This window comes from Ailuropoda melanoleuca, chromosome 9, assembly GCF_002007445.2.
Source record: "Ailuropoda melanoleuca isolate Jingjing chromosome 9, ASM200744v2, whole genome shotgun sequence".
Lineage (NCBI taxonomy): Eukaryota > Metazoa > Chordata > Mammalia > Carnivora > Ursidae > Ailuropoda > Ailuropoda melanoleuca.
The window spans coordinates 11,418,194-11,442,884 of record NC_048226.1 but is presented as its reverse complement, the minus strand read 5'-3'; the positions used below and the strand labels follow the sequence as shown (position 1 = coordinate 11,442,884).

Here is a 24,691-nt window from a genome sequence, read left to right as displayed (position 1 = left end):
AAGACACTATGCATAATCTCAGAACTCCTGTGATATTATATAATCAGATAATCAATTTTCTGCTAATCTCTCCCTTATCCTCCCCCCCAAATCACCTTGCCAAACCCTCAAGTTCATCAGAAATATTACTGAGAATCAGGGAAAGAGATATGAAGATATAAACTGTCTTACAAGTTTTATGGAAAGACTTATTAAATCAAGCACATTTTCTAATAAATATGATACTAACTGGAAAATTTAGATTTACTTACATTATCAAATGCTGAATACTTAATACCAATCCATTATGAAGTTACTGTTCTAAATTTGAAATTGCTACTAAACAGCACTCATCTGAAACAATGCATAATTCAAAGCCCTAGCAATCACTAGCCAATTACCTACCTACCTTATTCATTTTTATCAAGAGAAACTAAAGGTATGTAATGATTTCATACACTCAAAAGTACACTCTACTGTTAGAAATGAAAATGAGAATTTAAAATGCAAGAAACTCGAACAAACCTAGAATACTTCATTTACAACATACGAAATATTTAGTATCTGTCATTGACTTGTACTGAAAAGATATATCTATCCCAGAAAGAAAACCATCTAAGTGTCTGCATTTCAAAGACTCAGCCAGTGGCTACACAGACACATTTACCAGCTTTGGCTGGCCTATGAGCAGTGGTGGGCAGACCCCAGGGCTCAGGCTCCACATCCTTTTTATTCCTTCGCACCTAGTCTTTATTTATTTTTTTCAAAGATTTTATTTATTTATTTTAACAGAGAGAGACAGCCAGCGAGAGAGGGAACACAAGCAAGGGGAGTGGGAGAAAAAGAAGCAGGCTCCCGGGAGAGGAAGAAGCAGGCTCCCAGCAGAGGAGCCCGATGTGGAGCTCAATCCCAGAATGCAGGGACCGGGACTGAAGGCAGACGCTTAACGACTGCGCCACCCAGGTGCCCCCCCCCACCTAGTCTTTAAAGCTACAATCATGTACAAAAGAGCTTTTAGAGGTTCCAGTCCTCACATTCATTTGGAACTGACAGTGAAGTCAGAAGTATATGACTTTTGGCCACAATTAATTCTAATTTCCACATAAACACTGTGATCTTCACAGTATCTTGGAATTTTTTAAATTCCAAGACAAAGGCAACAGATGTAATTTCTTAGATTGAAAACTTAACATTTTTTGTTTTATAAAATGAATCATTTGACCAATCTCTTAAATTAAGTACTATTTGTAATTACTTTAGATCTGACTTTTAAAACAGCCAAATGAAAATGACATAAATGACGTAAATATACGTATTAGTGGTTCACACAGTTGGGAAATTAACTTTCTGAGGGCACAGAACGGTTAAGGGCCACATGCTACAGGCCAGAGCACCTGCCTAGGATGTAATCACAATTCCAAATATGTGTGACCTTAGGAAATCTACATAGCCTGTCTGTGCCTCAGCTGATCTATAAATGAAGAAAATAATACCTGACTCATCCTACGGTTATAACAGGGCTTGACACACACAGTAAGAGATACAAGTATCAGTTATGATTACTTAAGAAAATTATAATCTTAAGTTATCTCAAAAAAAGCTTTGCTGTGTTTCCAACATGTTAGATTAGGGTTAAGAGAGAGAGAAAGAAAAAAAAGAAAGGATTAGTGGGAAAAAACAAAGTCAATTCAACTGAAGTGCTCCAGAAACGAAAAAGCCCCTAGGTAGGCAGACTCCCACTGTTGATTAAATTGCTTGACCAGGTGCTAAAATGTTAACAGCCAGAAGAGCTTTTGCAAGGCAAAAGTCACCAGCTGACCACTTCTGATTAGCCTGTTAATATGTAGAAATATTTATACCTAAATCATCATATATAGATATTCTAACCAAAATATTAACATGAAGATTACTTCTCTTTAAAAGGGAGCAATAGGGATGCCTGGGTGGCTCAGTCGGTTAAGCATCTGCCTTCAGCTTAGGTCATGATCCCAGGATCCTGGGACTGAGCCCAGAATCCAGCTCCCTATCAGTGGGGAGTCTGCTTGTCCCTCTGTCCCTCCCCCACTCATTCTCTCTCTCAAATAAATAAAATCTTTAAAAAAAATTTTAAAAGGGAGCAATAGTCCTAGAAGTTCAGTCCAGTTGAAACAGTAATAATTCACTTTCAACCTCAAACACACGGACTCTGATCCTAGAGCTCTCTTGTCTACTCAGTTCCTTTTGTGTTCTTCCTGAGACAACTTCTACCCGTGGCCAACCCTGGACCTCATCACAAGGTACTGCTTCCTTCCAAACACCTCACCCATGTCTCCCTCAATCCTACAGGTTCTACTGCACTTAACCATCACTGGAACCTTCAGGTCTCTCTCCTGCTTCTTTACCTTGTACAGAACAAACCCAAAGCCAATTCTTTCAACCATGTTCTCGTATGAGATTGGGAAACCTTTGCCACTTTGACTCTCCTTAGTCTCCCAAGCTCATCTCCCACTTTGGGGCCACAAAATGATCAGTCCCTCTGACCTCAACTCCCTCTGACCTCAAGTACTGCTAGAGAAAATCACAGGACCCTGCTGACCAGCTCCAACATGAAGTCTTAACTTCCAAATTCAGCTTGCTCCCTATCAAGTTCCTCCTTCCTGGCACCACCCGTGGCTGTCCCAAATCATTTCTATTTTACTTATTCCCAGTAGGGAATTACGGTCACGCAGGAACCCCACATCTTCTCTCCCCTCCTATTCCCTGAAGTGTACTTTCCTTTTTTCTTTTGAAGGCCAACTGTACCACCTGTGTTTCTAGTTACACACCTTCCAGTCTCTTCTAAGGATATGTACTATCAAATTTTCCTTCTTCCTTAGAACTTTCAATCTCTCCCTATCCTCAAGCTCTTTCCTCCACCTAGAGACATTATAACATCTTTCAAAACCCTTGCCTTGCTTGACTCTCCTATCCTCACAAATCACCCTCACTGTATTGCTCATGAGCTTTTAAATGAACTCCCCACTCAATGCTGCCACCTCCTATTCATCTGGTGCCCAGCTTCAGCACTTAGTCCTGACCTCATTTAATTTTCTGTTATGTAACATACTACCCATAACGGCCCCTAAAAAAAAGACCACCAAGTCATCAAGAACTTTCTTAACTGTCACCTTCTGTTTTCTACCTTTGACCTCTCTTTGTCACCTGATTCCATCAATGTCTCTCCCACAATGCCCTCCACACTGGCCAGAGCAACACACTACCTGGGTCTCCATCCATCCCATGGATGCATACTATTCCCTCTTTGCTGACTTTTCCTCTATCCCCTGACTCTGGGCAGGAGAGACCACATCAGTGATTACTTCCATGCGGAAGACTGAATCTACACTCAAATGTGCCTGGAACTCAGGAGGAGAAGGAAGGGCCAAGTTAGGTAAAGGAAAAAGTAGAGCACCTTGCATACAAGAAGTACTCAGAGACACTAGTTATCATTAGTTAATATTATCAGTGCTGAGGACTCCCTCCCACAATAATTTCCATACCTTAAACTGGGACAGAAGCTCATCTGTTGCACTTGTCGACACTTCGTTCTCTCTGGTTTCAGCCAAGCGCAAAATTTCATCTATGTCCATTTCCTAACAGACACCAACAACGCAATATGGTAAACAGGCAACAGTGATCAGTACGGACTGAAAACACTTGGCGCAAATAAACCAAATCTCCTTCCCGGGATCCCATTTACCTTAACAGTACTTGGGTTTCTATCTTTTACCTCTGATGTCTCAAACTATTATTTACACAAATGACAAGGTGAACTTCAGAAATTACATGAAATACAACTGGAATTAAAAACACCAAGGACAGAATCCTCAAATGTTTTTCTTTCCTATTCTATTAAGAGCTTTGAGCTCTATAATAATAAAAAAATAAAAAACTATATCCTTCAAATAATTACTGTTCTTAAGCCTCTAACACAGACTCAAAATCTGCTTCCAGAAAAATTTAGATTCTCACAAATACTTGCCAAAGTTTTTTCCTCACTGTTAATTACCTGAGGCTCTGACTCCTCCCCCTCCAGTTCTTTGAAGAGATCCTCTGCTCCAAATTTCAAAATAGCTGTCAGCTCTTCTTTATTAAAAGGGTTTGAGCTGTAGAAGTAAAACGTAGTTGTAATCTCTCAGGAATGTCAAATAACCTCCATGAAGTTCTACTATAAAACAGCTACCGTTCATAAAGGGGTGAAAGTACTGGTGAAAATATAAATTCTGCCCCATGAAAAATGACCTCTCAAAGATTTCATTTTTTTTTTTTTTAAATCTCCAGGATGAGTCTGTGATGGTAAACCTAACCTAGCAGAAGACCAGAAAATGAATTTTCTTTTCTTTTCTTTTTTTTTTTAAGATTTTATTTATTTATTTGACAGAGAGACAGCCAGTGAGAGAGGGAACAAACAGGGGGAGTGGTAGAGGAAGAAGCAGGCTCCCAAGCGAGGAGCCTGATGCGGGGCTTGATCCCAGAACGCCGGGATCATGTCCTGAGCCAAAGGCAGACGCTTAACAACTGAGCCACCCAGGCGCCCCAATGAATTATTTTTCTGATGGCTCATTTATTACATGATTAAGCAAGAAAACTTAATTAGCAGCAACATGAAAGAACAGGGGCGCCTGGGTGGCACAGCGGTTAAGCGTCTGCCTTCGGCTCAGGGCGTGATCCCGGCGTTACGGGATTGAGCCCCACATCAGGCTCTCTGCCATGAGCCTGCTTCTTCCTCTCCCACTCCCCCTGCTTGTGTACCCTCTCTCGCTGGCTGTCTCTATCTCTGTCAAATAAATAAATAAAATCTTTAAAAAAAAAAAGAAAGAAAGAAAGAAAGAACAGAGTTCTTCGCTCTTTATCTTTTGACTCAGTAAGTTATCATTCACCAAGAATTTTCAATCTTCTCAAAAGAACCAAGCTTTTCCCATTTAGGTTCCTCTTGAATGGAAGAGAATCTGAAAATATTCTATTTAGGGAAGGGCTCATTTTATTTCCACCTGTGACACAAGCTGCAGGACTGCCAAAGACGACACTGAACAATTTGGGCAAAATGTAAACTCAGAGAAATAGTTGTGCTTCTAAATAAAGTCAACTGAAACTTGACTATTTTCCTTCTACACTCTTCTGTCTTCAATAGGAAAAGTAATAATCTCCACGCAAACATTTTTACCAATAATAAGGGAACCGCTGCCAACTCNCAGAGTTCTTCGCTCTTTATCTTTTGACTCAGTAAGTTATCATTCACCAAGAATTTTCAATCTTCTCAAAAGAACCAAGCTTTTCCCATTTAGGTTCCTCTTGAATGGAAGAGAATCTGAAAATATTCTATTTAGGGAAGGGCTCATTTTATTTCCACCTGTGACACAAGCTGCAGGACTGCCAAAGACGACACTGAACAATTTGGGCAAAATGTAAACTCAGAGAAATAGTTGTGCTTCTAAATAAAGTCAACTGAAACTTGACTATTTTCCTTCTACACTCTTCTGTCTTCAATAGGAAAAGTAATAATCTCCACGCAAACATTTTTACCAATAATAAGGGAACCGCTGCCAACTCCATCTGACAGATTCTCAACTACTAATACATTCACGTCAACCCTGCGCTGGGATAAAAGCCTAACGGAGGACACACAGCTGGCACTGCTGCCGTGTCATATGTCACACAGAGAGCCGAAAGCAAAAGGCAAGAAAGACAGAGCACATGAGCACAGGGCTGAGAGGCAAAGAAGAACAAACAAGGAAAACCGATAACATGAAAATGACATCTTCTCGTGGTCCTGGCTTGGCCTCTTTTAGGTAATTAACAGATAACATCAATTACAGAGAATCCTATTAGAAGGATGAATTCTATCAAATGTTGATGTAAAATCAGTTTGGCTCTGACCACCTCCTCCACCTTTCTGGAACTTACTTGGACCTTCCCGAGTTGTTTTCCAGAACCGTCCGGCCAGTGGTATCCATGCGCTGAATCACCAGATGGTCCAATACCATCTTCTTTTTGGCCCGTTCGATGATCTCCTCCTCCACAGTCCCCTTTGTAACCAAGCGGTAAATATTTACCTGTAGGAAAAGGAAATGTTATGTTTATACCTGATCACAAAAAAACAAAAGCAAAAACAAAACAAAACAAAAAACTCTGTCTAAAACCAAGAGGAGAAATAAAAGACTTATTCTCTTCTACCAGAAATGACTGTAAGTCATTCATCCAAACAGGTGGCTTAAGCAGATATAATATTTTTACTGTTAATAGGTTATAATCTTAAATAAAACTACCTCTAAAAAACTGTTGTTACAGCCTATTCTAGTGATAAAAATCTTGTTAAAGAATAATTAGTTTCACTGATGGAACGTTTCACCAAAACCAAACCTTTGGCCGAGTACAAAACTTAGGAGTTACCCAACACTAGAGCCGACTTTGAGATCTGCACGTGAAGGAAGCAAGCATGTATTTCCCCAACCTAGCTCAAAGCTAACACTGTCATGTATAATAAAAGCAGACTATCTTGAACAATGATAGATTATTTAACAACTTATCCACATTAAAATAGAGAAACATTCCACCTCTCTTTCTTGGGGTAAACCTGAGAGCCATTGGTGACATAATTTTCAAACAGGAAAAGAGAATAACTCCCTAGTAAGTTCATCCTAGCCCCAAAGACACCTTCTCTGTACTAGTTAACAGACAGGCATCTACCCTTGGGGAAATGAGAGCAAAACAGGAAAAAAGCATTTTACAAACATCCTGAAGGGCTAAATAACACACCTCCCCTTTACCGCCTCTCCCCCAAACCATGTCCAAATGTCTCTCACCACTGACCTGCTTCTTCTGACCAATTCTATGGGCTCGGGCTTGTGCCTGCAAGTCGTTCTGGGGGTTCCAGTCAGAGTCAAAGATGACAACTGTGTCCGCCGAAGCCAGATTGATTCCCAGGCCACCAGCCCTTGTCGAGAGCAGGAAACAGAAGTCCTGTACACAATGCAATATACTACTTTATGCAGTGGCCTTCTCAGAAACAGTTTCATAGTCCAATAAGCCCTTATACCTGGAAACCCCTGCAGGTGTGAAGAAAAGTGAGATATGATGGACAAACTTTATGGAGGCTACAAGAATGCCAGGGACTTGATGGCAGAGTGAATTCTCATTTCATTAAGCAGAAAGAGTCAGTGCAGGGAACTAAGGAATAAAGCTGATTCTGATAAGTCAACCAGAACAAAAGAACTCGTGTTCTCTCCTAGCTGAAACTAGTGTTACAAGCAGTTAACAAAATCCAGAAAAACTTAATTAGCAAGGGGATCATTCCAGCAAGTTGCCTACACACTCATTTTCTGGGTAAGGGTGCATTACACCACCTCAGGTACTCGGTGTAAGCGAGGACATGTCATTGTTAGGTGGGTGAGGAACGCAGAGGCACTGCACCAACAGATCACGGCTGGGACTGCTGAGCAGCACAGGGTCCTCGATCCGCACAGCACATGCACGTGCGCCTGAACAGCCACGTGTGGGAAAGACTCGGGCTCTGACACAGTCCAGTTTCCACAGCAATAAGACAGACTGAGCAGGTATGGTCTATCTGCCTGCCTATGAGAGCTCAGGAAATACGGGCCAGGAGGCAGAGAATAAATTATATGAGCCAGAAGAAAAGAAAGCCACAGAGATTTCTATTTTTAGGGCACTTGATCATGTATGTCGAAGGCTGACACCCTTTTGGCACACAAGTGACGCTCGAAAGCTGGTAGTGCTGAGTTACATTTTGATCCATGGGTGTATTTAATATACACAGACACAATGAAAAGCTCTCCACAATGAAAAGCTCTCACACTCACCAGCATCCTGCCACAGAAATAAAAATGGAGAGAATGGTCTCAGAAGAACTTTAAATACATCTGCTGAGGCACATACACTCTGTGATCCTTGGCCCAGAGATACCAAGTGACACCACACTCTAATTTACAGAAGCCTACAGGTAAATAGTGGACACCTGAGAATGATACCGAAACCTAATAAAATCTGGGGTCTGAATAATCATATACACAATTTTCACTGTCACTCCTTTTTATTTTTTAAGATTTCTTTATTTGGGAGGGAGAGGCGGAGGGAGATGGTGAGCACGGAGCCCAACGTGAGGCTCGATCCCACGACCCTGAGATCATGACCTGAGCCAAAACAAGAGTCAGATGCTCAAGCAACTGAGCCACCCGGGCGCCCCTTCACTGTCACTCTTTACCTAAGAGAATGTGAATTATAAGATGCTATTTGTGTCTATTATCAAACTGAAAACAAATTCAATGAAACACAATGCTGCTAAGGGTGAGATGGAAACATTCATACACAAACAGTATGAATATAAACTGCTTTGAGAAATCTAGCAAAGGGTATCAAAAACCTTTTTAAAATGCTCGTACACTATTAACACACAACACCAAATAAGTGATTAGGTTTAATCGGGTTAAATGGAGAATGATATAAGCATGAAAAAACATTAGAAACTAAAATTTTTTAAAAAATCTTTAATGACATGGGGAAAATGCTCACAGAATTTTGAATAAAAGGTGACAGAACTATACGCAGAATGATCCCAATTAGGTGAACATACAGAGGAATAATCAGTTTCATCTATTATGAATGGAAACACAACTGAATGATGAGAATAGCAAAAGCTGTCTCTGGGATGGGGGGGTTGTGCAGTTTTTCTTCTTTGTACTCTTCACGTTCTTCTAAATTTTCTAATTGTGCATATATTTCCTCCCAATGATAAAGTATTTAATTTTTCTTAATAAAAAAGGCTCTTAATAAAAAAAGGCTCAGAGAACCAGTGTTCTATACATAACCATGGGGTGGAGAATTGAGAATTATAAAGAAAAGGCAGCTTTAATAGCGTTTCTCTGAGAAAGGGCAATACGAAACATTCATACTATTTTTTTTTTAAGATTTTATTTATTTACTTAACAGAGATAGAGACAGCCATCGAGAGAGGCAACACAAGCAGGGGGAATGGGAGAGGAAGAAGCAGGCTCATAGTGGAAGAGCCTGATGTGGGGCTCAATCCCATAACGCCGGGATCACGCCCTGAGCCGAAGGCAGACGCTTAACCGCTGTGCCACCCAGGCGCCCCTCATACTATTTTTTAAACTAAGAGTAGGGAACACAAAACCAATTTCAATAAATACTAAATAATAAAACTAGCTTGCATTCACTGAGTGCTCACTCTGTACCAGGCAATGAGCCTAGTGCTTGCTGTGTGCTGGTCACTGCGCTTAATCCCCACAGCAGGTACTGGAATTACCATGATTTTACACGAGGACACAGAAGAGAAAAAGAAGGGATGGGAATTAGAGGGTGAGCAGTCTTCAGTAATTCAAGTCCTCTTCTGAACTATTCAAAGCCTCGGATATACCCAGACTCACGCCGAAAGCTCCGCGAGGAAAGCTAACATTTTAGGCTAAAGAAGCCAGAAAGCTACAGCCTAACTGGGACCACGTGAGGTTCTGGAGGCAGAAGGTGTACCATTTTGGAGCAACAGAGAGTTTTTAAAGCGCTTCAGAAAGCAGAACATGAGGTCTGTTCTGTCTACAGGAAGTAGTGGCCCAGGCTTCAGAAGGGCGCATGTTCTCCCCAAAACACTAGGTCTGCTTCTGGCTCTCTCCACTGCTGCCTTCACCCGCACACGGCGCTGCAGCGTTATCTCCACAGACCCTCTTCTCCCCCAGTTCTCTCAAATCCCACAGCATTTCACAGCTTGATGTGCACGAACTACGACATTACCATGGTTTTTCACTTTTCCTAAGCACCCCTTCTCTATGTGCCTGAAAATCACTTTGGAATGCAAATCCACGCTGGACTATAGAACTTAAGCTGTTATCGATCATACCAGCAATTCAACACATTTGAGACATGGCCAAAGTACTTCTCAAGCCTCAGTCACCAAAAAAGTACGGATCAGAACCTTGTGACGTAACATGCATGTCAAAATTAATCCTACTGGCCAGCCTTCCTGACTGTTAGCCTTACTGCTCTCCCAGGCCCAGAAATTTGGTATCTGGAAGCCACTAGAGAACACTCAGTTGCTACTATACTACTCTGTCACTAATCCATACCAGGAAAGATAAACAAGCATGCATATGCTTTTCTGGAATAACAAACAACAAAATTAAGAGGCATCTTTTGTATTAATGATGTCTTATTTCCTTCCCAAAGCAGAACTTCACTCTGAACTGTTTCTAAAGTGAAATACATTAAGCCAGAAAGGCTTTCCCCTGGATACAGAGCCCACGCCGCCCAAATAACAAAGCCATGCACGGTGTACCTCAGACCCGTCCGCATTGAAGTGGTCCAGTGCCTGTTTTCGGATTTCTCCCTTGATGGAACCATCTAGACGCTGTAAAAACAAACCACAAGAAAATCATAAGGTAGCAAGATCATCTATACTCAGAACAGAACACCAGATTTGCAACCTTTATCACCCCAACACCCACTTAGTACGGAATGCACTGGCAACATGCTGTCAGGGGACTGCTTAAGCAGCATATCCTACTGCCCAAGCTCTCTGGTTACAAACTCAAGGTCAAAAGCTTCTGACTCAAGGGCTATCTAGGTTTATCCAAGATCAGAATGACTGCTAGGACCTATAACAAGAAAGATGGCAACCCACACTGTGCTCACAAACAAGGTTTGCTTCTATATCCGTAGGGACTGAAGAGGTTAGCTCACCGTACCACTGCTCACCTCATAATTAGCTCGTGCAGAAAACGATCCTAACTCTTAACTAATATGACTACAAGTTGCACAGTTATTAAGTGCTACACAAACCAAAAAATCATTTACATAATTGTTTGAAAAGATTTCGCCATAACGTTGTATTAAAATTAAGTTGATCATATATTCCAGCTTTTCCAAAAATTACACTCTGACATCAGAGTGAAGTGTTTAGGTAACCAAAATGCATATTTAAGAAAGCCTCTAGTATTTACTAGTTCTTTTATTAGAGTACGTGTCAGTTCTAGGTCCCAAACAACATCACCATGGAAAACCCCATGTCAAATAAATACTTGAGAATCAAGTATTTTGTACTTGATTGTATGTTGTACATATAAAGTGCTTATTTCTTACTCTTTAAAATCATTTTCACATGTCTTCCCCTCACAATCACATTCTGAGATGAACAAAATACCTCATTTTACAGAAGGCAAAACTGACCCAAGAGGTGATGTCAGCTGTCCAGCGATGGGCGAGTGGCTGGGGACATCGTCTGTAGAGGGACCTACATCTCCCTAGTTCAGAGCTCTGCTGAACAGACCCAGGCTCACCTGAACTCAAGTCAAGTCACACCTGGAAACCCCCTTCTTTCTACCAACTCTACTCAGAGCCCCAACCCAAAGATATGTTTAAATTGTAGGTTCATAGCCTGTACTTGGTATCAGAAAACCCAAATGCCATCCTTTAATATTCCCATTAATAGAAGACAGCAGACATGACGGACCCGAGTGGACTCCAGCCAAATATTCCCTACAGAGAAAAGCAATGCATTCTTATTTTACTTGATATCAAATGATTAGCTTGATCTGAAAGCTCACAGAGATCCGATGCACTGAGACACAACAGTCTTTTTGCAGTGTGCTGGGTTTTTGTTTGGTTTTTGTTTTTTTCCTTAAATAACCACAGTGCCAAACCATATTCTATGACAGCTGCTGAAAGACTACACGAGGTATTATGGATAGGACAATGCCTTTCAGGGCATTTTTAAAAGACAAACTGTTAGTGAGTTTAAAGCTTAGCCTTCTTAGGGGAGAATCACTGACCCCCAGTTTCTTCAATACTAGCATAATTATGTAAGTTGGCTGAACAGTCCAAGCACTCAAAGAAAAAATATTAAGTCAATCTTAAAAATCAAAGCACTATAAAAATGTTATGCCAAAAGTCAAGATAAATAGCATACACATCCATAAATAGATCAGAGAGAAGTTTCACACAGTCTAACACCCAGAAAAAATATCGTGTAAAAGAAACTCATTTCCCCCATATCTTGTTTTTCTCCTTATCTTGTAGGAGACAACTGAGTGAAGATGAAAATCCACAGTAACAATCCTGCAGAGAAGAGGGGGCCATCACCACCTGCTTCAGGGCCCAGCTCTGGTGAGTTCCCAGCCTCAACGCCAGGGTCAGCTTGCCCGGGGGTGAACGCACAGAACTATCGCCTTTCTTCCTAGGATTTGGGTTTCTGGAATTAGGTCTGCACCTCCTTCCTCTCTTCTCTTACCCCAGACTTGGGAGCTGGAAGACACACCATCTCACCATCTAACATCCTTTCTCTTGTCTGCTGTTCCTGTATTACCCACCTCCTTACCGCCCCCCAAAAAACAGAATGACCTCACATGACCACATTCATTATAGGGTAGCTTAAAGGTATGGAAGTAAACATAAAGGCCCTCCTGAAACCTTCATCTCAATTTGCTTCCAGCTAAAAAACTTGTATCCTAATTTTAGGATAATTTAGCAAGCAAAGCATACAACCTGGAGGGAGGGGAAACAGGGAGGGACTCCAATCACTGAGCATCCTTACCTGGAAAGGATAGTGCTTGATCGTCAGGTACTCAGCCAGGATGTCCAACATTCTGACCATCTGGGAGAAGATAAGGACTCTGTTGCCCCTTTCTCGAAGTCTTGTCAACAGTTTATCTAACAGAATCAGCTTCCCACTGCTTCTGATCAGGGACTGGAGATTGAAAAGACATTCCGATCATCACACTCAAACCCATACTTCAATCTGCCCTTAACTGCTAGGAGTTCCTAGTTTGACAATCATCCTTCAGCTTGGTGAAGCCCCCTGCAGTCTGGCTGCCAATTCCTGAAATGCTCTTTACCTGGCATCTGGGACATCAGACGTTCCCTATTTTTCCTAGTGAACTTTCCTCACCTCTTTTCAGAGCTTCTTCTGATGCTCCTTGAAGAGTCATCAAAGGAGGAAAGGGTTCTGATACAGAGCATCTACAAACATTGGAGTATTTAAGAACTTAATTACAAACAAGGTGGCCACTCACCAGAAGAACCTCCTGCCCGTTCTCTCGCTCGTTCTCCTCAGGGGGCTTGATCAGGTAGCAGTGGTTACAGCACTTTTTCAACTCCATCACAATATTCAGGAACCCGGATGTGCTGCCTCTTGTCCCTTTGGCAAGAGCCTTGTAGTTCCTGGTCAGAATCCATCTGCAAATCAAAATAATGATATTACTCAATTTGAAGAAACAGAGAATCGGAAGCATCAGAAGACTGTGAGAGAGAGCAGTGTTACTGGAAACACAAAAAAACAAAAAAGACATAAGACCATTAAGAAGGCATAGAGGGATATGGTATTTTGCACCTCCTGCCACCTAGCTGGGACCGCTCACATCTTTGGTCTGATTCAGAATGGTAACCACTGGGTAAACACTGCTCTACTGGGCATTTCAACCTGAGCACGGAAAACTAAAAGGAAAGAACAACAGTGAAATATACACATACATATACGCACACGTTGTCAAACAAGGATGGTCACTGAAGCACTCTTTCTCACAACACAAACGGAAGTAAGCTAACAGGAGGAGACTAGTTAAGATTACCATCAGATGGAAGCTATGTACCCATTGACAAAGTGTTGTAAAAGGACATTTTACATGATAAAATGCTCATAGTCACTATGTTTTATATCCAAATTTTTAAAAAGGGAAGGAGAAATACCTATGTATATCTGCATATAAGCTTTAACCATACACTATAAAATATTAAAAGTGCTTTATTTTCCTACGCAACGGAATTTCTTTACACTGTGAGCAATCCCATTTTTAGGACTCTATCTCACAGAGTGCTCAAGGATCTTCACTGAAGTGCTATTTCTCTAAGCACCTCTAACAATCTAAATGTCCTCCACTAGGGGGCCGCGCTGAATAAACTACGCTACAGATCCACAATGGAACACTACAGATGTAAAAAGAGAAGAGGAGTATCTTTGTAATCCACTGTGGAGTGTTCTTCATCATTAAGTGAAAAACGTAAGGTACAGAAAAATGTATATGGTATGCTGCCGATGTAGGAGTAAGGAGACAGCAAAAAAGTTAAAATGCATTTGATTATATTTTAAAAATTAAAAAATAAAGGAAAGCTAAACATTAAGAATTTTAAAACTGGTAATTATTATTACCTAAGGGAAAGAGGAACTAGAATGAAGGGGGGGACAAGGAAAGAAGCTAGATATCTCTGAACACAACAGGCTTCGTAGCTTTGCCTTTGGAACTCTACAAATATGACAAATAATTATGAAGCAAAATTAAGCAAAGCCAACTTTTAAAAAATAAAACTAAAATGAAATAAACCACTGTATCTAGCTGTAGCCTAACCACAAGTAAGAAAAACTATCTCAAAGTACTTTAAGACTCGTCCATTTTTAATGGACTATACCTTTAAAAACAAACAAACAAACCCAAACCGTTAAGAAATTTTACCCTTACTGTTTTTGTTATTCACATTGCCGAGGGTAATCCTGGCACTATTACTACTAAGACTGTGTGTGTGGTAGTAAGCAGGTTGGTGCAGTTAAGAAGTGGAATTTCCGGTATGGGTATAAGACCTTTAAGCTCAAATAAAACCTCTACGTTGTACTGTTTAACTGAAAAAACAATTCATGATGTATTTATCTTTAAAAACAAATTTCTTAAAACAAATAAAAATAAAAACAAATATTTCCTAAATCTATCCACTGAAAAAGCCTGTCAATGATGTCCAGTGCAGGTGCTAGTCACAGCTCCAGTCCCCAGTGTGAGGTCTCCAAATTCCACTTTCCAATAAAAGAGTATGCAGAGCTTGCTGGATATATGGCTGACTCCCGCTGTGGGGCAGGCAACGTACAAGATGAGCGTGAACATTTTATTCCAGAAAGCAAAAAGCTCGGAGCTACAACTAGGATTATGTCAAAAGGCTCAAAACCAACTTGAGTGAGCTCCTCCTGGCTAAAAATGAAGCCATTAGACCAGGAGTATAAAAGAATAACTGTCACAGAATGAAACATGAACATGCTTACTGATCAATTTAAAATCATACCCAAACAAATCTCACTGGTCAAAGCCTTTGAAGAAGGGTAGATATAACCTATTATTTATTTTAAAGATGTCAAAACTCCAACATGAATGGACTTTAAGCATATTATGCTAAGTAAGATACATCAGGCAGAGAAAAACAAGTACTGTTATGATGTCACTTGTATGTGGAATCTGAGAAAGCCAAATTCAGAAAAAGAACATAAAATAGTGGCTACCTGGAAATGGGGGAATGGGACAGATGTTGTTCAAGGGTAAACTTGAACTTGCAATTAGTAAATAATCCCTAGAGATCTAATGCACAGTAGAGTGGATACAGACAACAATACCGTATTATCAACCTTGCTAAGAGACTGGAACTGAAAGATTCCAACCATTAAAAAGGGTCATTATGTAATGTGATAGAGGTGCTTAATTACTGCTACAATGGCGGAAACCATCTTATTACATATAAATGTATCAAAGTACCGTGTTGTACACCTTAAATTTACACATTATATGTCAGATATATTTCAATTTAAAAAATAACTGAGGCAGGGTGCCTGGGTGGCTCAGTTAGTTAAGCATCTGCCTTCGGTTCAGGTCATGATCCGACGGTCCTGGGATCGAGCTCTGCATCAGGCTCCCTGCTCAGCGTAGAGCCTGCTTCTCCCTCTCCTCCCTGCTCATGCTCGCTCTCTCTGTCTCAAATAAAATATTTTTTAAGAATTAAAAAATAAAAATAAAAAATAAAAAAACAACAGAGGTGCCTGGCTAGCTCGGTGAAGCCTGCAANTAGCTCGGTGAAGCATGCAACTCTTGACCTTGGAATTGTAGGCTCAAGCCCCATGTTGGGTGTAGAGGTTACTTAAGAGTAAAATCTTTTAAAAATAATAATAAAATAAACTGTTTTTAAATGTCAAAAATCAGAAAGAATCATGCATTTATTCTGTCTTTCCTATATGATCTGCTCCTCACTTGATACAAGGAGTTTCTTTTTGCAGTATTCAGCTAATAAACAGGGAGAAATAAAATTTGAGTATCACCACTTCATCATCCCTAACGAATGAATGGATCTAGGCAATGCTTACTATTACTTGTTAATATCACAAAGAGACAATCTCCTGTGAAAGAATGCACCTTTGCATTCTGCAAAATACTCATTCTGAATCTGAGTCTAATCAAGCTTCTACACTTATCTGTAAATATGAAGGTTCAGAGAAAAACGTTAAATGCCATGGAACAGGAATCAGCCAAATCCAGGCTGTACAACACATCTACAGAACACAGACTCAGTTTCTTCTCAAAAAATTTACAAGGATGGGGGGCGCCTAGGTGGTGCAGTCGTTAGGTGTCTGACTTTGGCTCAGGGCGTGATCCTGGCATTCTGGGATCGAGCCCCACATCGGGCTCCTCTGCTATGAGCCTGTTTCTTCCTCTCCTATTCCCCCCGCTTGTGTTCCCTCTCTCGCCTGGCTGTCTCTCTCTGTCAAATAAATAAATAAAATCTTTAAAAAAAAAAAATTTACAAGGATGGGGGAGAAATGGATTCAAATAAACTTGAGAGACAAGCCAACCAATCATTATGTAATGGAGCTTACTGGGATCCTGAGGCAAACAAGCAGAACGTATGTATGTGTGTATGTGCACATGTATGTCATACAGATGACAACCAGGGAAATGTAAACACGCAACAGACATTATAAACATAATAAGAAATTGATGATTTTTTTTTAGGCATGATAACAGTATTGAAATTATGCTTAACTTTTTTTTATTGAGGTATGATCGAAATTTAACATTGTATTAGTTTCAAGTATACACATGATTTGATATTTGTATATACTGCAAAATGATCACCACAGTAAGTCTAATTAACATCTGTCACCATACACAGTCACAAAATTTTTTTTTCCTTGTGTGCAGAATGATCTACTCTCAATGATCTACTCTCAACAACTTTCAAATATGCAGTACAGTATTATTACCATAGCCGCCATGCTGCACATTACATCCTCCTGACTCATTTATAACTCCAGGTCTATACCTTTTGACCCCCCTTTCACCCACTGCTCTCACCCCCTCACCGCACTCCAGTCTCTGGCAACCACTGTTCTGTTCTCTGTACCTATAAGCTTGGTTTTGTTGTTGCCATTGTTTTGTTTAACTGGTAAAAAGTACTTATCTTTTAGAGTTATATAGAAACATTTGATAAGTACCTGGAACATGTTTCAAACAATCTAGAGGTGAAAATGAGGATGCAAAAGACATAGGTGAACTTGAGACTGGCCATGAGCTGGTAATTAAAGCTGGACTGACTACTTCCTTTTCTATTTCTGTACATATCTGAGATTTCCCCTAACAAAAAGGTTTTTAAAAGTCAAGGCAGTGTTAGACAAAAAGGTCAGATGGTAGGATGCCTCGGTGGCTCAGTCGGTTAAGTTTCTGGCTTCGGCTCAGGTCATGATCCCAGGGAACTGGAATCAAGTCCCACATCAGGGTCCTAGCTCAGCAGGGAGCCTGCTTCTCCCTCTGCCTGCCGCTTGTGCTCTCTGTCCCTGTTTGTGTGTGCTCTCTCTCTCACAAATAAATAAAATCTACAAAAAAACAAAAACAAAAACAAAAACAAAAAACTAAAGCACATTCTATACCACTCCCTTTCCCAAACCCAGCATTCTGCCTATCATAACCTAAACCAAGTCCACAACCTACCCAGGCCACTCAGAATGCCAGAATGGACAGTGTCTTTCCCTTGTAGCACAGAGCTGAGCACTGTTCCTTCTCAACTACAGTGCCCTGCATATTTTGCGTTGGTTATTAAACAACATTGTTTTGACTCCTTGTCTCTACCCTGTCTTCCCTCCTAAGCAACACTTCTGGCAGGAACACATCCACTCACCTTCATACTCCCAGTATCTAGCAGAATGCCTACCACATTGCAGAATCTGAATAAATGACTGAATGAATAGCAGAAAAGAAACAGACGAATGAGTGAAATATGCCTGTTTGTTGAAGGGGGATTAGCAGTAAGATTTAATATATACTTCAGACCACCTATAGAATGAAAAGTGCTGTGAAAATTCTCACCCAAATAAAAAAGCAAGAATAATAGAACTTCTTCTTTCTAACCATGAATATACTGCTAGTCACATCTGTGTTCAGGCATCACTGAAAAAAGCAGTATGTCACCTGCCTATCTCGTGGCTTCTTTGTCTGGATGTTAATCCTACTGTGACGTGACCCACCCATAGCTTACTTGTAATACTGCTTCTGTAGAGCCGACATCTCCACCCTGAGGATCTGTTCCACTTTGGCAGGAAGGGATTTCTCCACGTCCTTTTTGACCCTCCGGAGGAGGAAGGGCTCCAGCACCTTATGAAGACTCTGGTAGCCGTTCTCCCTCCCTTTCCCGTGGTCCTCTTCAAAATCTTCCCAGAATTCAAACCTGGAAATAAAACAAGACAGCATTTATTACAGAAGCAACCAAGAAGGGAAAAAAAAAAAAAAAGCATTTTTCAAACTAAAATTTCAATTAACTAAATGGAAAAAAACAAAATCTGTTCAAAAAAAAAAAAAGACTCTTCTCTATAAGGAAATATAAATTTTACTAGTCACTAGCTCATGGACACAATACAACGGAAAACAAAAAGGAAAGGGAAAACCAACTGATTCAATCCCATCTGTCTACAATGTGGTAACATTCGCTTTCCAATTCTCAGACTGGGTCTAGAGTTCACAAGATATTTCAGTGTAACATGCAATGAGTATGTAAGTATGGATTAAGTTATTGTCATGAAACATTCTACAGAAAAGCTAATAAGCTATCTTTAATTCCCAATTTCTTGGGAAAACAAATTCAGAGGTAAGAGAATAATCAGTGGCAATATTACAGCTGTCACCACTTAAAGGTGAAGTGTGTTACACAGTTTCCATCAATACTCTTCACTGTTCACAGATGAGAAAATTAATGGATTATAATGACAGTAAATAAGACTATGGCCCCCAAATAAGAATAGCAATACAAGTGATACCAACTTAACAGTATTAGGACTTGGAGACACATATTTTACTAATAAATTTAAAAACCTATCACCATAGAAATTCTGCCTCAATTCTACAGATAAAAGTTTCTCCTGTTTAAATCTTAATCATCCCTGATTCACTAAAGGACCTATGGCAGAAGTCCAGAATAGGACACTGTGAACACATTTCTTTCAAAAACAAAAACAAAAAAAAAACCGAAGGAAACTTCCTTCACGAGGACTGAAAAAATGTGCTTTGTCCTGCCACTAGAAGGCCAGGGAAGCATGTAGCAGAAGGTCCCATGCTCAGCAGGTGAGCGCAGGCCATGGAAGGAGGCTAGAACCAGAACCGGAGCTTCGTGGGTCACTGCTTGCCGGGCTGCCTTCTGACAACCAGGTGGCCCTCCTCTGCTGAGGCCAGTCCCGCCCCAGAAGACAGAATGGCTCCACATCACCCAGAGCCTGGAGGACTCAACAGCATGTGCCCTCTGAGGAGAGGGAAGTCAGAGCGCAGACGCCAGCACTGCACAGAGCACAACAGCGTCCACAGCGTCTGCTGCCATTCCTGAACTGAGAAATGGCCACGCGCTTCCTCAGGTACCGGGAGGTGGATCAACACCAGCCTCAGTAACACCTGGTAACACAACAAAAGCTGCCTTCGGAGCAGCAGACAAAAAGGCCTTTTGGGGTAGAAATCTAAAAACATCACTAAAGCTTACAAACTGAAAAACCTAAGCTGTATTTGGTCACCCTGCTGTGCAAATACTCCAGGAACAAAACCAAATGAGGAATGAAAACTAGTAAGAGGACTAAAAGGAACAATGCCAACCGAACCATCTCAGTGCTACAGGAATGGCACGTCGTCACCCACAAAACTATGAAGCAACTGGAACTCAGGGACTATCCCTGTATCAGGCTGTTCTCTGAAAAGCTGGGGGACAATTTCAAGAGAATATTTCAATTCACACAACACTCGTTATCATGAATTAAAACTAAAACACTTCAATATAAACCTTACTTACAAGATTTACTTCCCCTACTGCTTTCGCCAACGAATATTTTCACCTACCTAGTGTATTCTTACTAAACTAAACGTTACTATGACACACTATTTCTTTATATACACTCTGAATAGTTTATGAATTGTCTAGGACTTCTTTCCCTCTAAAGCAGAGATGAGCAGCTGTAACAGAGACCGTAACGCCTATAAGCTAGGAATGTTTCTTATCAGGTCCTTTAAGAAAAAGTTTGCTGTTCCCTGCAATAAAAAACCGTCAAGTTAAAATACTACATACATAAAAGATAGAGGGTTACAGCAGTGAACTTAATAATGACATCATGCCACAGCCTAGAGACTATTTTAGATCTATCCCTGCTATCAACTTGCAAACATAAAATGTAACTCTCACAAAAGTAGAAACAATTTTGACTTAATTTTCCAGACTTTGGGATGCTAGAAAATAGAAGTTCACTCTACTGAGGAATAACAAAGAAGAAAATTAAATCAAAGCAGTGAAACAGTATTCTAGAATGTGATTAATATGTGAAGGGAAAGATGCAAAAAAAATTCAGGCTGGCCTAGACAGCAGAAGAAAACAAAACAAAACAAAAAAATCACATTTCTTATACTAAGAGCTTAAATCTCTGAAATACGCTCTATCGAGTTATTTTGTGGAGTGGGTATGCAGTACACTTTGCAAGTGATTATAAACTCACTTTTTCAGTCTTATCTTATCTTTCTCTACCTTTACTACCAAGCCCCATGCTTTGCAAAACAGTATGTACAAAGTAACTGATTGGTATATACTTATGATAAGGGTAGTGATCATATTTATAAAAAGGGTGGTAGTCTGGTCAGAGTCACCATGCAGAAAATAAAACAGCACTTCAGTTGGTTAAAAAAGAAGACTAACTTCTGGATTTAAAAAACGATGGCCTGGGGCGCCTGGGTGGCACAGCGGTTAAGCGTCTGCCTTCGGCTCAGGGCGTGATCCCGGCGTTACGGGATCGAGCCCCCCATCAGGCTCCTCCGCTATGAGCCTGCTTCTTCTTCTCCCACTCCTCCTGCTTGTGTTCCCTCTCTCGCTGGCTGTCTCTATCTCTGTCAAATAAATAAATAAAATCTTAAAAAAATAAAAAAAATTAAAAAAAAAAATAAAAAACGATGGCCTATCACAGTCGAGGAGGTAAAGGTTCAAAAGTTATCTGACCAAATTTAATTCCTTTCTATACACTAATATTTCTTCAATGGATCATTTCTTTGAAAGGACTAAGTGGTTCCGTGGAGCCACCTGGAACCTGAGGAACAACAGCTGAGGATGGGGAAAATACTGCCCAGGACTTTGGTCACCTGCACAGCGAGCTCAGGCAGAAACAAAGGTAAACCTTAACTCCTGAACTAATGGAGTTATGTGCATCTTTGTGGCAAATAATCTGTTTTTAAAAATGTTTGAAGATGACAGTTATTTTTTTAAAGATTTTATTTATTTATTTGAGAGTGAGAGAGCGCACGCGCGCACTTGCGCATAAGCTGGGGGGAGGGGCAGAGGGAGAGGGAGAAGCAGACTCCCCGCTGAGCAGGGATGCCCCCTCACCCCCCGACACTGGGCTTGATCCCAGGCCCCTGGGATCATGACCTGAGCCAAAGGCAGACACTTAACCAGCTGAGCCACCCAGGTGCCCCAAAAATGATAGTATTTTAAAAACAAAGTTTTCAAAGAGAAAAAGCTCTCAAACACACACACACACACACACACACACAAATGCATCTCTAACTCCATCATTCCAAAAGTAATGCAACTGGCCACAAGGAACACTTTGGAAGAACTCTAAGAATGATAACCTATACGAGGAATGCCACAGTTGCTAAATAGCAACAAAAAAATTAATTATGAACAATTAGGAGCCAAAATCTCTACCACCCAACTCAGTAGTCAAGGACAAAAGGGCAAATCTAGCTAACCATTCATTCGTGAAAACTATGCACCACATTCTTTTTTGAGGTGAGAAGCACAGATGTCCCCATGGTGCCTCAAGACTCCTACTGCGTAGAATGCTTTACCTCATCTCAATGGTGCTATGAAGGATATACTTGTTCTCGTAGAATCTAAAGCTCAAAGGACATTTACCTTGGTCACAAAAGACCTGAACTAATCTCCGTCCAACCAACTTATTAACTGCATGATACGGGACACATATCATCTAAGTCAACATTCTGAAGCTAAACTCTCCCAGTATATCAAGAAGATCCGATATGAAAAGTTTAAAGTAATACACACAAAAATTCCCTACTTCAGAAAACAAAGTAACAACAAATAATTGATAACCTCAACTATTCCTGAACTTTTGTTATCTGTTTTACAGCATTTGTACCTTTGAAAAGCACACTTTATAGAAACACAGCCCTCTGCTAATACATGATGAATAGGGTACTCATTACAGAATGTACAGCAGAATGTTTAAAAAAAGAAACGGGCATGCTGAGTGGGGGGATGGGGTAATCGGGTGATGGGCATTAAGGAGAACACTTGAAGTAATGAGCACTGGGTGTTGTATGCAACTGAAGAATCACTAAATTCTACCTCTGAAACTAAAAAATCAAAATAAAAAAAAAAAAAGAAGAAGAAGAAGAGGGCAACTGCCTGCATCCTCAGGCCACTATCGACTCAGAGCTCTGTGAAGGGACAGTGGGCCCAGGTGAGCAGCAACAGGACAGACGAGAGAGCAGCAATGAGACGGGATGGGTGAAACGCGACAGGAAAAGGAACCTTCTACAGAACAGTGTTTCTCCACTGGTGGTGACTCTGCCTCTCTGCAGGACACTGGGAATGCCTGGAGACATTTTTTGGTTCTCGAAACTGAGAAAGGAGGTGGCTACTGGCATGTGGTGGGTAGTGGCCAGGGATGCTGCAAACATCCTCCGATGCAAAGGACAGCCCCTGACAAAAAGAACGATCCAGCCCAAAATGTTCACGGCGCTGAAGCTGCGAAACCCTGCTCTGAGAGAAGGCAGAGCAAGGAGGGGTGTCGAGGGGGCTCCACTCCTGGAAGCACCCCCCGTCATAAGGATGCCTGCAGACACAGGAAATAGCTGAAGCCTATTCTACCGATAGTTGTAGTGAGGGCAACATGGAGTGGTCAAGTTTCTCTACTCGTCTTCTGAAGAGTCTTGAACTATCCTTGAAACATAAAAGTGAAAAAAGGACAGCCACAGACAAATGAAAACAAAGAACTTGTTGCTAGTAGGTCTGCCTTACAAGAAATGGTGAAGAAGTCGTTTAGGCTAAAGAGTGGCAAGCTGAATCCACAGGGAGAAATAAAGATCACTGGAAATGATAAAATAGATGTGTAATATGAAAGACTAAATAAGTACATTTTCCTCTTTTCTTAATTTCCTTAAAAGACAAGCCTGAATAAAGCAATAAATTTACCACTGTATTCTTGGGTTTATAACACAAGGAAAGAGGTGAAAATGAAGCCATACTGGAGAAATGCTGTTCTGTTTTACCAAAGGTACATTAGCATGAATCGGAAGAAGACTGTGATGAGATGCATATTAAAAACTCCAGCAACCAGTAAGAAAATAACTTAAAAAAATCAATTAATAGAAGAATTAAAATGGCAAACTAGAAAATAACTGTTAAAACAAAAAAAGGCAGTAAAGGAGAAACAGAAACAACGAAGAAATAAGACCTATGAGGGAAAAAAGCAAAATAGCAGACATAAATCCAACCACAGCAATAATTACATTAAATGTGAATGATCTAAACCCTCAAAAGGCAGAGACTGTCATACTAAATTTAAAAAGGAAGATCCAGGGGCGCCTGGGTGGCACAGCGGTTGAGCGTCTGCCTTCGGCTCAGGGCGTGATCCCGGCGTTATGGGATCAAGCCCCATCAGGCTCCTCTGCTATGAGCCTGCTTCTTCCTCTCCCACTCCCCCTGCTTGTGTTCCCTCTCTCGCTGGCTGTCTCTGTCTCTGTCAAATAAATAAATAAAATCTTTAAAAAAAAAAAAAAAAGGAAGATCCAACTATATATAGTCTGACAGAATCACATTTTAGAATCATAAAAAGCTGAAAGTCAAGTGAATGAAAACAGTATACCATGCAGTTACCAAGAGAGAGCTAAAGAGCAGTCATAACACACAAAACAGACCTAAGGAATGAGAACTATTACTAGAGATAAAGAGGGACATTTCATGATAAAAAGATCAATATATCAGGAACACAGAACAATTACAAAGGTGTACAAACCTCAAAATACATGAAGAGAATCTCACAGAGCCGAAAGAAGTAGGTCATTCAACTACAGTTAAACAGTGAAATGTTTCACTGTCAGTAATAGAACGAGACATGAAGACAGCAAAGGTATAAAAGACTTGAATAAGAGACTATTTATTAACTAAGCTGATGTAATGGACAGAACTCTACCCTACGAAAGCTAAGTATTACTCTTTTCAAGTGCACAAAGAACATTCCCCAAAATAGAAAACATACTAGACAATATAATAAGTAACAGTAAATTCATTTAAAACATATTCTCTAAGACAAAATTAAATTATGCATCATTTGGGGAATACCTAAATATTTCAAATTAACGAGCACACTTAAAACAAAAGCCACGCATCAAAGAAGAAATCA

At 40.5% G+C, this 24,691-nt stretch overlaps 1 protein-coding gene across 1 annotated transcript in view; it reads right to left on the bottom strand.

Annotated features, from left to right (window-relative positions):
• CHD2 (chromodomain helicase DNA binding protein 2) overlaps positions 1–24,691 on the bottom strand; it is a 122,668-nt gene that overhangs the window by 41,628 nt on the left and 56,349 nt on the right. Inside the window, exons 17-24 of the mRNA XM_034668898.1 lie at positions 18,286–18,474; positions 13,026–13,188; positions 12,548–12,700; positions 10,295–10,366; positions 6,808–6,957; positions 5,902–6,050; positions 4,007–4,103; positions 3,450–3,590 (exon numbers count right to left, since the gene is read on the bottom strand). Of these exons, the coding sequence (XP_034524789.1) occupies positions 3,450–3,590; positions 4,007–4,103; positions 5,902–6,050; positions 6,808–6,957; positions 10,295–10,366; positions 12,548–12,700; positions 13,026–13,188; positions 18,286–18,474 (1,114 nt within the window). The remainder of the gene's footprint in view (positions 1–3,449; positions 3,591–4,006; positions 4,104–5,901; positions 6,051–6,807; positions 6,958–10,294; positions 10,367–12,547; positions 12,701–13,025; positions 13,189–18,285; positions 18,475–24,691) is intronic.